The sequence below is a fragment of the Mustela nivalis genome (genome assembly GCF_964662115.1).
Source record: "Mustela nivalis genome assembly, chromosome: 4".
NCBI lineage: Eukaryota > Metazoa > Chordata > Mammalia > Carnivora > Mustelidae > Mustela > Mustela nivalis.
This window is the reverse complement of record NC_139023.1, coordinates 89,939,012-89,952,529: the sequence shown is the minus strand read 5'-3', so window position 1 is coordinate 89,952,529 and position 13,518 is coordinate 89,939,012. Positions and strand designations below refer to the sequence as shown.

At 40.5% G+C, this 13,518-nt stretch overlaps 1 protein-coding gene across 2 annotated transcripts in view; it reads right to left on the bottom strand.

The window, feature by feature from the left end:
* Positions 1–480: 480 nt before the first annotated feature.
* LOC309862944 (uncharacterized protein) overlaps positions 481–13,518 on the bottom strand; it is a 68,022-nt gene continuing 54,984 nt past the window's right edge. Inside the window, exons 4-5 of one of the 2 annotated variants that reach the window (XM_082727387.1) lie at positions 10,917–10,982; positions 481–556 (exon numbers count right to left, since the gene is read on the bottom strand). In XM_082727387.1, the coding sequence (XP_082583513.1) occupies positions 549–556; positions 10,917–10,982 (74 nt within the window). In that variant the 3' untranslated portion in view covers positions 481–548. The remainder of the gene's footprint in view (positions 557–10,916; positions 10,983–13,518) is intronic. The other variant, XM_082727390.1, reaches the window with a different exon arrangement.

Sequence of the window (13,518 nt, the reverse complement as noted above, 5' to 3'; positions counted from 1 at the left end):
AATCTGTGAAATTACTAAAATTTTGAATTTCTTCAAATTCAGCATGAAAATTACTTTTAAAAAATCTCTGAAGAGCCAGTGTAAAGTTTAAGATTGTATTTAATTTCCAGTTGAGTAGAATGCTTTTATACTAACAGTCACAAAGATTTTTCTAAAATCATTTATTTGTATAATATTGATCTTTATATCATAACTATGATACATTTAGAGTATTTTTATTTTTTACAAAGACTTTTTTTGACTTATACCTTGACTGTAATCTTGAGAAGACACAATAATGTAGTACAACTGTAGGAATCAAGTAGTGGCATTTCTCATTTACCTTCATTTCTCTTGCTTTCTTCCAAGTTTATACTTCAGCATAATTGAAAACCATAGGGGTTCCAGACCATTAATTTCTCCAGGTCAGTTCTTGATGCTAGGTTATTTTCCTTGTGCTCATTTCTTTCCTGCTATACAGACCCAAGGGCATCAGCCTTATCCACAATTCATTAGCATCTTCTCTAGTCTTCGCTGGCTCTGTAATGAGGATATCATCTTTCCACTTCCTACTTCCCTAAAAACAAGCATAGGGACACTTTTCAGTTAAGAATTTTACTGTTATTCACTGTGGGACAGTGCGTCTTGATAAAAATAATGGGACTAAAAATCACAACATTTAAGAAAACTTAACAACAGCATGACGCCTGGGTGGCTCAGTGGGTTAAAGCCTCTGCCTTTGGCTCAGGGTCCTGGGATCAAGCCCCATGTCGGGCTCTCTGCTCGGCGGGGAGCTGCTTCTCTTTCTCTGTCTCTGCCTGCCTCTCTGCCTACTTGTGATCTGTTTGTCAAATAAATAAAATTAAAAAAAAAAAAAAAAGATTCTCTCTCTCTCTCCCTTGCCCTCTGCCCGCCCCTCTCCCTGCTTTCAAGCCCTTTCTAAAAAAAAAAAAGAAGAAAAGAAAACTTACGACATTTTTTTAAATGACTTTATTGTTTTTTAGAGCTGTTTCACACAAGGAAGGCTCAGAGAGTTCCCATATAAGCCGTGCCACCAAACTTATAACATTTTAATGCATACTATCTCCTCAAAACTTCCTGATATGGGGAGGCCTAGAAACTCTCGGGACTCCTGTCCTACTCTGTTATTTTTGCTGCAAAGTATTATGTATTTCCTGTTTCCAAGCCCAAAGATCTCTTTCTCTATAAAGACCTGTATTTCCAGTTACATAAGCTTGCAGGTGCAAACGATAGGTATACGTCCGAGTTACTTTGGGGTATACATTTCAGGGCCTTTCAGCCTTGACTCGCTTCTCGGTGGCCTCACAAGTCAACCTAAAGCATGCTGTCCTATGATGTTACCACATCGACAACCTTTCTTCGAAGAGTAATGCTTCTTGGGTGTTTTGGGGATGATACAATAAATAATCCTGCATGCCTGGATCTTCAGTCTCAATAGCCCTTATTGCCTGATGCATCATGAAGCCTGTGTTACCCATGTCCTTAGCTTAGCCCAAGGGTTCTCATTTCATCAAGGTTTATGTATGTTGCCAAGAACCCCCACCCCTGCCCTTCCTTAGTGTTTCAAATTTCCAGTTTCAGGTCTATCTTTTGCCTACACTATCACCACCCTCATCCCATAACAAGTCATGGAGGCCTGGTCTGGGGGTTCAATGAAAGGGTGACCTTGGCCATGAGTTAAGCCCTAGAGGCCAAACTTTTTCCTGTGATTAATATCAATTTCAATGAACATCAAAATTTTATATCTAATATAAAAGTGTGTTACATTGGGGCACCTGGGTGGCTCAGTGGGTTAAGCCGCTGCCTTCGGCTCAGGTCACGATCTCAGGGTCCTGGGATCAAGTCCCGCATCGGGCTCTCTGCTCAGCAGGGAGCCTGCTTCCCTCTCTCTCTCTCTCTGGCTGCCTCTCCATCTACTTGTGATTTCTCTCTGTCAAATTAATAAATAAAATCTTTAAAAAAAAAAAAAGTGTGTTAGATTACCACCCTGATGAATAAACAAGATGATGATGGCTATAATAGCGTCTATTCCATGGGTTACTGGCTCTAGTATTAACTGAAAAGGCAAGTAAGAACACCAGGGCATTATGCCTGTAGCAATGGTAAGAGGCAGTTCTGCCCCGGCCGCGCGGGATAGGTCTAAGGGAATAAAGGGAAGAAACTGGAATTACTAAAACATGAAGTTTGAAGGTAGAACTTCGTGGGGCCGGCCTAGACCTCTGAGGAGGGGTTGCTGCTTGTCTGGTGCTGTTGGAATAGTTACTAACTGGAATCAAGGGCGGCGCGGGAACTGACTGAGGTCGGAGTTGGAAACCGATCAGGTCGGAAGCGGCTTCTGCCTTCTCCGGCGTTGCGCGCTCCCTCCACCGCCCCCTATTGGCAGGCTTAGTAAGGAGCGGCCGGCAAAGCCGAAAGAATTTGAGAGTCCAGCTCAAGTTCAAGCGTCAGCCGTCGGAATGTGGAAGGGTGGATTTGAAGCCCAGAGGCACAGTGTAATAACTGACATATACTGAGCGCGCGGGCGTGAGGGCGTATTTAGTGGATGGGGTGGTGAAAGGAAAAAAAAAGATGATAGAAGGAGAATCAGCTTGGTGAATGTCAGAGAAGGAGATAAGAGGCTTTTAGCAGTTTTAAGTATTGTGGCTGAAGGAAGACCACTGGTTTCACAACTGTAATTTGGTTAAGAAGCTATGTGTGGAGTCACTGAAACAGGCACTAGATTATAATAAAGTGGACAGAATATATGTTGACTCCTTTTTCAATAACTACAAAAGGAAGGAGGTAGAATAGCATAAAAAAATAGAAATAACTTATTAAAGAATGAAGACAATTCAGAACACTTCATGTGTGGCATTTAATAGGGGCAGGAATAGTCCAGATCTGAGACTGTAAGAATCAGGCACAGTGATTTCTAGAAAATCTCTAACCAAATCAGGATTAAGAATTATATACAGTTGGAGTGAGTGTGTGTGTGTAAGTTTCCAAACCCTCCCTTTTGTTTTTGTAGCCCAGGGTTCTTCAAATTAGGTGTTATTGACATTTGGAGCTAGAAAATTTTCACTGGGAATGGGGGTTGTCGTGTGCTTTATAAGGTGTTCAGTGGCATCCCTCATTGCTACAAACTGGATGCCCAAAGCAAACCATCCCCTCCCCAACATCATGACAATCAAGAACTGTCTTCAGACCCTGTCAGATATCTGCTGGAGGCAAGTTACCCCTGAGAACCACTGCACTGCTCCAAGAGATCAACAAAGCCTCTGCTGATTTGTTGGCTTCTGGTTTCAGTGCACGCTTGGCAAAATATATATTCTCAGCTTCTTGTCCTTCTCTGGAATCTTGATATCTCCTAATTCTGGTTGGTTCAGCACTTCTGATGTCTTTAAAAAAAAAATATTTAATTTATTTATTCATGAGAAACAGAGAGAGAGACACACACACAGAGGCAAAGGGAAAAGCGGGCTCCCCACAGAGCAGGGGAGCTTGATGCGGAACTTGATCCCAGAATCTGAGCTGAAGGCAGATGTTTAACCGACTGATTAACCCTGGCACCACTGATGTCTTTTTTTTTTTTTTTAACTAATTAATTTATTTTGAGAGAGAGAGAGAGCAAGCACGTGCGTGCACACACGTTGGGAGAGAGGCAGAAGGAGAGGGAGAGAATGTCCAGCAAACTCCACCCTGAGGACTGAGCTTGACGTGGGGCTCTGTCTCAGGACCCTGAGGTCATGACATGAGTCGAAATCAAGAGTCGAACACTCAACTGACTGAGATCCCCAGGCATCCCACTTTTGATGTGTTTAAATAGATGTCTTAAAAAAAAATATGTTTGGCTTTACTAGCAGTCTCTGTGGCCATTTTGTTCTGCTGAAGGATATCACCTAATATTCAGAAACACAGCTCCAAGAAATTATCTTTTAATGTTATGATATTGTTGGTTAATATATTGTTTTTCCTTTATTCTAACCACTGATCAACAAGCTTTGGCTCACAGGCCAGATCTGCTCTGGCCTGTTTTAGAAGTAAAGTTTTATTACAACATAGTCACACTATCAGTTCCAGATTGTCTCTGGCTCATTTTGCACTAAGACCGAAGACTGGGGGGTGCCTGAGTGGCTCAGTTAGTTAAGCGACTGCCTTTGGCTTGGGTCATGATCCTGGAGTCCTGGAACTGAGTCCCACATTGGGCTCCTTGCTTAGCGGGGAGTCTACTTCTCCCTCTGACCCTCTCCCCTTCCATGCTCTCTCACTCTCTCTTTCTTTCAAGTAAATAAATAAAATCTTTAAAAAAAAAAAAAAGAAAAAAAGAAAAAAAAGAATGCAGAGTGGTTGTCCCAGAGAGGTAAGACACTCATTTCACAGTTTGCCAAGCCCTGCTCTAGATCTTGGATACCATGAAGGTAGGAGCCAAGAGTTTGTATCTCCAGTGTCTAATATATTATAGCTGAATGACTGCGTATATTAATTTTCTTAAGTTTATCCAAAAATATACATTGAACTCAATCACTTTCTTTTAAACATCCAAAGGCAACAAAAGATATTAGTGTATTTGCCTACATTATTATGTGTAAATTAGGTTAAATGGCATCATTGGTTAAAGAACAATGACAAAATGTTTATTTGTTTATTTTTGTGGAGAGGGTTAGAGGGAGAGGGAGAGAGAATTTTAAGCATGCTCCATGCCCAGCGCAGGTTCTGAGGTGGGGCTTGATCTTAACACCCTGAGATCATTACCTGAGCTGAAATCAAGAGTCTGCCACTTAACAGACTGAGCCACCCTGACGCCCCACCAAAGGTTTATTTTAAAAGTAGAGAGCAGATTCCTGATTGTACCTGTTGCTTTTTTTTTTTTTCAGTCATAAATTATCTGTGTTGCAACTGTGTTGCAAAAAATATATATTATTTGTTACAGGGAAAATAGTCAAAGCAAATGCTTCAGTATAAGTCAGTCATTCCTACAGATTTTTTTAAAAAGACTTATTTATTTTTTAGAGAGAGTAAGTGAGGGAGGGGCAGAGGGAGAGAAAGAGAAATTCTCAAGCCAACTCCACGTTGAAGGTAGAGCCTGACCCGAGGCTTGATCCCAGGACTCTGAGATCATGACCTGAGCTAAAACCAAGAGTTAGCAGCTTTACCGACGGAGCCATACAGGCGCTGCTACAGATTTTTTTTAAAAAGTACATTTATTAAAGGTGGTCATTTACTTCATCTTTCTGTTACTAGAATAGTTTCCCATATGTATTTATATAATTCATTGTACATGTTTTCCTTGAAGTTTATCTGAAAATTATAATTTATATTTGATATATTTGATAATGTATTATTGAATAAGAATGCCGTCCATGTAGTTTCCCTCAAGAGCAGATAGCCTTTGAAACAGTTACATTTTTCAGTTCTTTCACAAACAAATGAAGCAGAGGTAAGTAGCTCACAAATGGACTCATAAACCAAAGAAAGGAAATGATTTACAGGCTCAAAGTTTTTTGTTTTGTTTTTTTAAGATTTTATTTATTTATTTGACAGAGAGAGAGAGAGAGAGATCACAAATAGACAAAGAGGCCGGCAAAGAGAGAGGGGGAAGCAAGCACCCTGCTGGCAGAGAGCCCAATGTGGGGCTTGATTCCAGGACCCTGAGATCATGCCCTAAGTCGAGGGCAGAGGCTTAACCCTCTGAGCAACCCAGCTGCCCCTAGCTCAAGGTTTTTGAGATTAGACCAAAATAATATTTGTGTTGTTGTATGGATAGTTGTGACCTGAATGCTTCTCCTTTAAAATCTTATAATTCTTATTAAAGATTTGTTCTACTAATCTTTAATGATGAATATTGTTAGTTGGATGTTATCCTGAATTCATTTTGCATCTTGAATATGAACATCTGTGTGTTTGTCATTCCATTAATTCAGTGACCAAAGCAAGTTTACCATACTATAAATCTTATCAGTCTTTGAACAAAAGTGGCTTAAAACTCTGAGACAGTTATCTTATGACTTTGGGTTATACCTGGATAGTATTTATGATTCATTTATTCATCTCTTGAAGGCTATTGGTAACCCTTAATGATTTACATCCCAGGGTTTCCTTAGCCAAAACAATTTTGGTAAGAAACTAAAGGGTTTGTTTTTTAAATGAATGGTGATACTAACTGGGAAGCATGCCTCTGTTTCACAGGGCTTAAAACAAAGTATCTTGCATCATTCTGACATCTGGATTTCATTTATTGCTAAAGCAGGATAAGATGGATTTGGAAAGAATGAAGTGAAATCAGTTTTAATGATCATTATCTTAATTTTGGGCTGAAAATTTCCCTGCAAGTCAGGCTCTGTCATTTTTAACTTTGAATGTGCACTTCACAGGAATAAATGTTGCAGTGACCTAATCCACCCCTATTCTCCCTCAGACTTCAAAAAACTACTTAATGAAAAATTTTGGAGTAAAAGACATAATCTTACTTGAAATATCTGTGCAATGGCTCTGTTAGAGCTCACATATATATTTTTTTAATTGCCTGCATTTGTTAAAAAAACTTAATTCCTCCAAAAGTACAGTATACTTACTCTGGATTTTACAGCTTTTCAAAATGATTATCTAAATTTGGGTGATTCTTGGATTTTCAAAATGCATTAAAAAATGAGATACATAAGAAAAAATGTGTTTGAAGTATCTTATGTGTGCATTGAATTTTCCTATAATGATAACATAACTTTTTAATTGTTAATCTATGCAAATGTTCATGCATATTTATGTGTGCCTTTCAAAAAACTTCTCTTACATTTTCTTGAAATTCTGCATATATTTGGCAGATGATGTTCTCAAATATGACTTTAAAGTTTTGACTTTAAAACTACTTTCAAAAAGTTTTTTATACCTTATATTGAAGATATTAAGCTTGGGTTTTAAGTTCTTCAACACATTTAAAGATTTATTTATTTATTTTAGAGAGAGGGAGAGAGTGTGTGTGTGGGCACATGCAAATTAGGGGAGGAGCAGAGGGAGATAATCTTCAAAAGCAAACTCTCCACTGAGGGTGGAGCCCAACATGGGGTTTGATCTCATGATTCATGAGATCATGACCTGAGCTGAAACTGAAAGTCGGATGCTTAACTGACTGAGCCACACTGGTGCCCGTAAAAACAATTTTTGAATTAAAGATGGAAAGAAAGATTTTCAAACACATTTAAAATTCTTGCAGAGAAATAATTTTCATATATACTGATCTTATTCTCAATAATCCAAATTATCACTAGTATCAGCACTAGAAAGGAAGCAAAAGATAATAATAGGAAGAATAGAACTAGAAATATGAAAAGAGAGCTGGACGTTATATTTCAGATAACAAATTTCTCCTGGAAATCAGAGCTCTTGGCCGCTGGCACAATTACCAAGTTGAAAAGAAGAAAAATGGAAGGAAGTGCTATTATTAGAGATATTTAAGGCCAGATCTGGCAAAGCGCTAATAAACAAAATTCAGGAAAACCCCCAGAATGTGTTCTCAGGGCAATGGCCTAAGTGACTTCCATGTAACTTTTTTCTGTGTACCACTGATGTGGGAAGAGGGCTCTGGAGCTTGGTTTGCTCTCACTGATTCCAGTGTGATCTAAAGCAATTTACTTGATCTGACTGCCAGGTTTCCCTCTCTCTAAGAAGTTTCGAGAGTGATGCTTACTAGATGGGCCCCTTAATGTTTGTATCCACTTCAGGATTTCAAAGAGAATTCTATCATGATGGAAAAAATATAATTGATGAAGGATAGTTAGAAGAAAAGTAGAGTTGAATTCAAGGGGTCCCCACCCTAAGAGGAAACCACCCTTAAAAGGATTTTATACCACCCTGGAAGGAGCCCTTCACCTTATCCCATGTGATTTATAGATGACAAAAACCTGGTTGGATAACAGGCTCAGGGAGAGTTAATCAGATTAAAACCCCTAGACTTAGAAGCTCTGGTGGCAACCCTCTTGGGTCCTTTTCCTCTTTGGGAACTTTGTGCTATCACTTGGCTATCACTCAATAAAATTTGCTTCATTTCCCACCACTCTTGGTTTGGTCTACCTCTTCATTCTTCCAAGCAGCATGATCAAGAACTGGGGGCACTACAGGAGAAGAAATCCTGTAACATTATTCTTTGTCACTCTACTTGCTAATTCACAAAAGTTGAAACCTGGAATTGAAGTCCAAACCAAGTTAAATATGTTAGTTTGACTACATTTACAATGTTTCCATTGCATTCAGCGTGAGTCTATGCAATTTTATTCCATGTGTATTTGGTGAGAAGCTACTATTGCCTTCAGAAAACTCAAAATCTTGGACCCATAGAACTTGATTCATTGAACATGTTGGAAGGCCAAGGGGTTCTCTTGCTTGCAGAGCAGAAAAAGAATCTCCCAAAGCCCTATCTAGTTTAGCAATTTCATTAAATCTGGATGTGATGCACAGTGGAAGAGCATATAGTCAATCCATCATATATGCTATCAGATATACAACCCATCGAATATACTATTTGAGATGCTAGGGAATTAGGAGAACTGCAGTGGAATCCCAGTCATAGATGAAACCAGTTGTTTTCTCAAGGGCTCAGTTCACAGTTCTGCTGAAGGATCTAGTAATATTTCTAATACTTCTACTACATGGTCTTCTGAGAAACCTGCAAGGTAATGAATTGGGAAAGTGTCCAGAGTCCAAAATTAATAAATCACTACTAATTACAACAACAACCAAAAAAAACCCCAAGTGCCTCCTACGTTCCAGCACAGTGCTGAGCATCAATTAACCTCATCAATTCCTTACAATAGCTCTTCCTTTTCCACACATGAGGAAACTGAGGCATAGGAGCCCCAGTAACCAGCTAGTGGGGAGGAGGTGGGGGGCAGAGCCAGGACACAAACCCAGGTCTGTCTAATTTCAAAGAGGTGTGAAGAGTAACAAATTCTGGTCCGCTGTACGTATGCTGCTTGGACACGGTCGGGGGTGGGGATTTTTACTTTCTCTTTGCTCAGTTATTGCTGGCTGCCTTGCAAGGGATTAGCAGTTTTCTAGGAAATTCCTCACTTTTGTGGGAAGCCTGTTGCACCGACCTGCAATGAAAAAGTATTTCCTTCCAAAAACTCTCCATTAATGCCTCTGTGTTCCCATCCAGGAAGATCCATTTTAGATAAGATAGCAAAGGGAGAAGTTAAAGGGAAGATTTATGAAGCAGTTGCTACATGCCAGGCACTTGTTTAAAAAATATTTTAAAATATTTCACTTATTGCTTAGAGCAACTTCGAAAGAGAATATTGAGGTTCCGAGAAGACAATTGATGCACTCAAGGCCGTGCGGAAAATAGCAGCAAAATGGGGGGTGGTTTGAATTCACATCAAGCCCCTGACTCTTCCCATTACCTGTGCCGCCTCTGAAAAGGATACACTTACAGTGTCTTGTTTGGCCAAAATATTTTTATGTGTTTATGATTTTTTTTTTAGGATTTTATTAATTTGACACACAGAGAGAGTGCATAAGCAGGTGCAACAGCAGGCAGAGGAAGAGGGAGAAGCAGGCTTCCTGCTAAGCAGGGAGCCTGATGTGGGACTTAATCCCAGGACTCTGGGATCATGAGTTGGGCTGAAGGCAGACCTTAAAATGAAGCCACCCAGGTGCCCCTGATTTTATTATTTAAATCAACAGTGGTAACCACCATCATTTCATCACTTCAACAGCATGGACTAGGTTTCTATTCAAACATCACCTCCTCCTACTAGAAGCTTTGCCACCGTCTGACAAAATACAGAGTTATCTTCATTGCCTTCCCCACCTACAGGAATATGAGACTCCAGGGGAAATAAGCCTTTGTCTGACTTGTTAATTTCCATGTACCTCATGCCTAAAACAGTGACTGAAATAAATAATAAACACTGGTTACATGAATGAATAAATTAAGGCAGGTTTTTAAAACCCAGGATGGATAGCAAGCAAGACACAGGGTAGTAGAGGATGGTTTAGTCTGGAAAAGATTACTCTGATACAAGAAAATGCAGCAATCTGAATCGTATTTTTGCTTAATAGGTTAAAAGTGATTCCTGACTTAAACAGCTACCCATATCTAGAATTTGACTCCAATATAAACTTTCACTTAGCAACCTCATCAGCATTATTTATTTTATTTGTTAGGTACTTTTAACAGTACTATTGCAACTTTTAGACATTTTGACATTATAAATTTAAATGTATCTATTTTTTTTTAAAGATTTTATTTATTTATTTGTCAGAGAGAGAGAGTGAGAGAGCGCACAGAAACAGACAAAGGCAGAGAGAGAAGCAGGCTCCCTGCGGAGCAAGGAGCCTGATGCTGGACTCAATCCCAGGACCCTGAGATCATGACCTGAGCCAAAGGCAGAGGCTTTAACCCACTGAGCCACCCAGGCACCCCTACTTTCCTCTTTTTTTTCCACAACCAACCAGTGTAACATGGCTATGCGTTTGTGCCTATAAAGTAAGAATTCCAGTACATTTTATTTTTTATAATAGCCATTAAGAATGTATGGTGCATTTGTGAGTATGTGCTACATTTTCTGGTATATTCCTGAAGGGAGGCACCTTTGCATTTTTGACTATCAATAAGAAACAAATTCTTCACAGGTGGTTTTTGTATTTTGCCATTAGAAGAATAGTCCACAGACTGGTCTGTGGTGCCTCACATTTCAAACTCTGCTGTCCTCTCTTACACAAATACGTACAGCGTCAGCACCTCAGAATGGGTTGATGCTATGATAGGACCTCTGGCCCTGCCCTTTAATGCTTTTGCACGAGGCAAATGGACACAACACATGGGAAGCGTCTGCCTGGAAGCTCTTCATTCCTGTGCTGGGCAGCTGGCAACAACGGTTCATGAATGCGGTTGTGAACCACAGGAGCATATTTCGTGAAACCCAAGCTGAACAAATCCCTACCTCGTCCTCCCCTTGGCTGGATTCCAGAAAGCCTCGTGGGTACTCCACCATCACTTGCAGGGGAAGCTGGATGAAAAAGACAACCATCTTAACCAAATTCGGTTGAAGTATTTTACTTCTGCGGATTTTACAACAACGGCGTATGCATATGTAAACACACTGTTGGTGTTCCTTCCAGAGCCTTGTAGGGGATCCCAGAAGGAAGGGTCCTGAGCTTTAGCTTCACTAACTTCCTATTAGATTCTCCAGGAAGGAGTACACATCTACTACACTTCAGAGACCCTAACCTTCATATCTTTTCTGTATTGACAAAGCATATTTTGCTATTCTTCCTGCCTTTCAAATCAAATCATTATAATTTGTGTCTCACCTCAGGGAAGTTTTTCTGATCTCCTGTGTGTATCAGTCCCATTACTCTCTGCGGGATCACCCTGTTCCTCTCTCTTTTTAGCCCCCATTGTATGCATACTTATTGTCTTCCTTTTCTGGTAAAATTCAGGCTCCACGAGAGCAGGAATGCTGCCTAGGACACTCACACAAAATATTTTTTTGAAAAAGATTTTATTTGTTTGAGAGAGAGAGAGAGAGAGAGAGAGAAAACAAGTGCACATAAGTAGGGGGGAGGGGTAGAGGGAGAAAGAGAAGCAGACTCCCTGCTGAGAAGAGAACCCAATGTGAGGTTCAATCCCAGGACCCCGGGATTATGACTTGAGCTGAAGGCAGATGCTTGACTGATTGAGCCACCTAAGCACCCCCCAAAAATCATTTGAATGAGTGAATGAATGAACTATAAGCTTAAATGTAAGTATCTTTTTAATTAGCTCAAGAATATTATTTTATAATTTTAATAAGTTTACTCCAACTCAAGTCCCCCATCTCACTGGATCTGGATTGGTGGGACTGCCAGTCTCAGGCATCCTTAGAGCTACTTCCTGTGCAGGACTTGTGAAGTTGTTGGGAGTCAGCAGAGCAGCAGGTCCTCACTCATCTGCCTTCACTGGTCGCTGAACCTCCACCGTCTTGACCAGCAGCCAGGTTCCCAACGGCAGCCTCTGTGATATGCATGTGGCTGAAGAGTGTTGGCAAAGGTTGGGAGCCCTGCTTTTGGTGTCTGGCCTCCCTCCAGATACCCAGTAGCTGTTTCCATCTTACCATTATTTCTCTGGCAGCAGCATGGTGGTCGGCACTACTTGGGAGACCCCCAGATGGCCAGACACTCCTAGTTAGGGCTAAGTCCCTCTCTTGCTTTTCTCAAGGGCGCCTTTCTTGCTTTTCTCTGCACTTGGGACACCTTGCAAAATCATTTCATGGAATTTAGACCTTACAAAACTGGGAATCACTATTACCACCTTTCATTCTTGCTCAGCAGAAGTCCCTGAGTTAAGGAAGTGAGGAGGTCTACTTCCTTAGAAGAGGAAGAAGGCAGAAATCTGAAGAGTGAACAAAATTATCAAAATCTCAAAAATTATCCTGTCACATACCTTTTATATATTTTTGTATATTGAAAAGGAAACCAACTGGTACTTTGGCTGTCTCTATGCTCTGTCTCTCTATTACGGGCTGAAATTTATCCCCCAAATTACATGTTGAAGTCTTACTCTGCAGTATCTCAGAACGTAACTGTATTTGGAGATAAGGTCTTTCAAGGGCATTAAGTTAAAATGAGGTCATCAGAGCGGGCCTTAATCCAGTATTACAGGTGTCATTATAAAAAGAGGAGGTTGGAGAGACAGGTGCAGAGAGAAGATGATGTGAAGGCACTTGGAGAAGAAGACAGCCATCTACAGGCCAAGGAAGTAGGCCTCAAGACAACTTGACCTCAGGTTTCCAGCCTTAAGAATTGTGAGACAAGTGTCTCCCTTTAAGCTACCCTGTCTATGGTGTGCTGGGATGCCCAGCAAACTAATATGCTCCCTCATGCTGTGATGCTGGGCAGGACAGCCCCTCTGGGCTTTGGGTAAAAGCAAGAGTCGCTGGCCTGCATCTCCTTTGCTCTGCAAGCCCCAATGAGGGGATTTTAAACCACCACCAGCAACCGTGGTAGTTTCTCCCTAAACTACATACAGCCTCAGAGCAAGAGAGAGCACGCGGATGAGCAGAAAAAATGTTAGGGAAACCTAACAGACGGTTGCAGGGTGTCTTCTTTCACGCTGCCCCTTCTCTCTTGCCCTGGAATGCGCCAGAACACATCACCACCTGCTCGGAGGGCATTTCACGCACATGCATTCCAGGAAACAGCTCAAATACTCGAGTCACAACAGGCCCTCGTGGGGTCAGCAGATACTAAATGACTGATTTCTCCAATAGTCAGAGAGTTGCCTCACTGTTTAACATGAGTTCACAAATGTTTATCCATCGTGTGAATTATCTATGTATTTTTTTAACACTTAGGATGAAGTTCTCTTATCTGTAATTAATTCCAGCCAGATGTTAAGAACAATCATTTAAAAAGATCTTGTCTTTGTCTGAGATATTAATTTCTTTCCATAGGCGCAATTTTATGTCTACTTGTTGTCAGTCCTTTTTTTGCAGAAAGAAAAATTAAAACAAATAGTAATAAAAAATACATTGTCTTAAAGCTCTAAATTTTGACCCTGATTTG